The sequence below is a fragment of the Echinops telfairi genome, unplaced genomic scaffold, assembly GCF_000313985.2.
Source record: "Echinops telfairi isolate 266 unplaced genomic scaffold, ASM31398v2 ScPeMD7_70;HRSCAF=299, whole genome shotgun sequence".
In the NCBI taxonomy this organism is placed as follows: domain Eukaryota; kingdom Metazoa; phylum Chordata; class Mammalia; order Afrosoricida; family Tenrecidae; genus Echinops; species Echinops telfairi.
This window is the reverse complement of record NW_022103968.1, coordinates 27,137,926-27,139,012: the sequence shown is the minus strand read 5'-3', so window position 1 is coordinate 27,139,012 and position 1,087 is coordinate 27,137,926. Positions and strand designations below refer to the sequence as shown.

Below are 1,087 nucleotides of genomic sequence, written 5' to 3'. Positions count from 1 at the left end.
GTGCTTCTTCCATGTGGGCTTTGTTGCTTCTCAGCTAGATGGCGGCTTGTTTATCTTCAAGCCTTTAAGATCTCAGATGCTACATCTTTTGATAGCCAGACACCATCAGCTTTCTTCACCACATTTGTTTATGTACCCATTTTGTCTTCAGTGATCATGTCGGGAAGGTGAGCATCACAGAATGCTGTGTTATTAGAGCAAAGTGTTCTTGCATTGAGGGAGTACTTGGTAGAGACCCAATGTCCATCTGCTACCTTAATTAAAGTACTTTTCTTGTCATCTTTTTTTTTTTCAATGTGATAAAAATTTGTCCTTCTGATGCACCCTGCTGTGGTGCTTAAAAGCTCACCAATGCCACCCAACCCGCAGCATTTCCTACTTTCCAACAAGCTTTCCTGTCCCAAGCAGCTTTGAAAAGTCAAGACTACTTGCCTGCATTTCCACTTCATCAGAATTGCCTCTCGACAGCGCCCTGACCTCCAGTTCTGAGACACCTTCACACGGTCCTTCACTGGGATGCCAGCCATCCTGTTTCCAGACAGAACAGAAAAGCCAGTCACCACAATGTATTGCCAATCAGAGAAAATCCATTAGCTTACAGAGCAAGGATTCAGAAACTCCCTATTTACAAAAGTAAAAATTAAAAACATTTTAAGTGGTATAACATTCTACTCATTGCTTTCCTAACAATCTATCTTGAGGATCATTCCATACCAATAATATTTAGATCCATTTCATTCTCTTTATCAGCTACCTAGAATTCCACTGTGTAACTTTATTATAATTTATTTAATCAATTATCTACTTATTGACCTTAAAAGGTTTCCACGCTCCTATTATAAATAATATTATAGCAAATGCATTTGTATTTCCATGTACATATAAGACTATATCTAGATAAGTTTTTTAAAATAGTATTGAATGGATCAATGAAAATGAATTTTTAAATAGATATTACCAAATTAACATCCAAAAGATGTCATACCAACTTACACTTCCAATATTATGTGAGGGTTTTTGAGTATCTTTTTTTCCTTTTTTTCTTTGTTCCTTTCTTTAGCTAAACATTATTTTGGAATAATTTTAG

At 36.0% G+C, this 1,087-nt stretch overlaps 1 protein-coding gene across 3 annotated transcripts in view; it reads right to left on the bottom strand.

The window, feature by feature from the left end:
• Positions 1-605, bottom strand: part of FBXW4 (F-box and WD repeat domain containing 4) — a 79,569-nt gene extending 78,964 nt beyond the window's left edge. The window contains exon 1 of one of the 3 annotated variants that reach the window (XM_045291253.1): positions 433-605. In XM_045291253.1, the coding sequence (XP_045147188.1) occupies positions 433-527 (95 nt within the window). In that variant the 5' untranslated portion in view covers positions 528-605. The remainder of the gene's footprint in view (positions 1-432) is intronic. The other 2 variants (XM_045291254.1, XM_004701306.3) reach the window with 2 other exon arrangements.
• Positions 606-1,087: the final 482 nt, after the last annotated feature.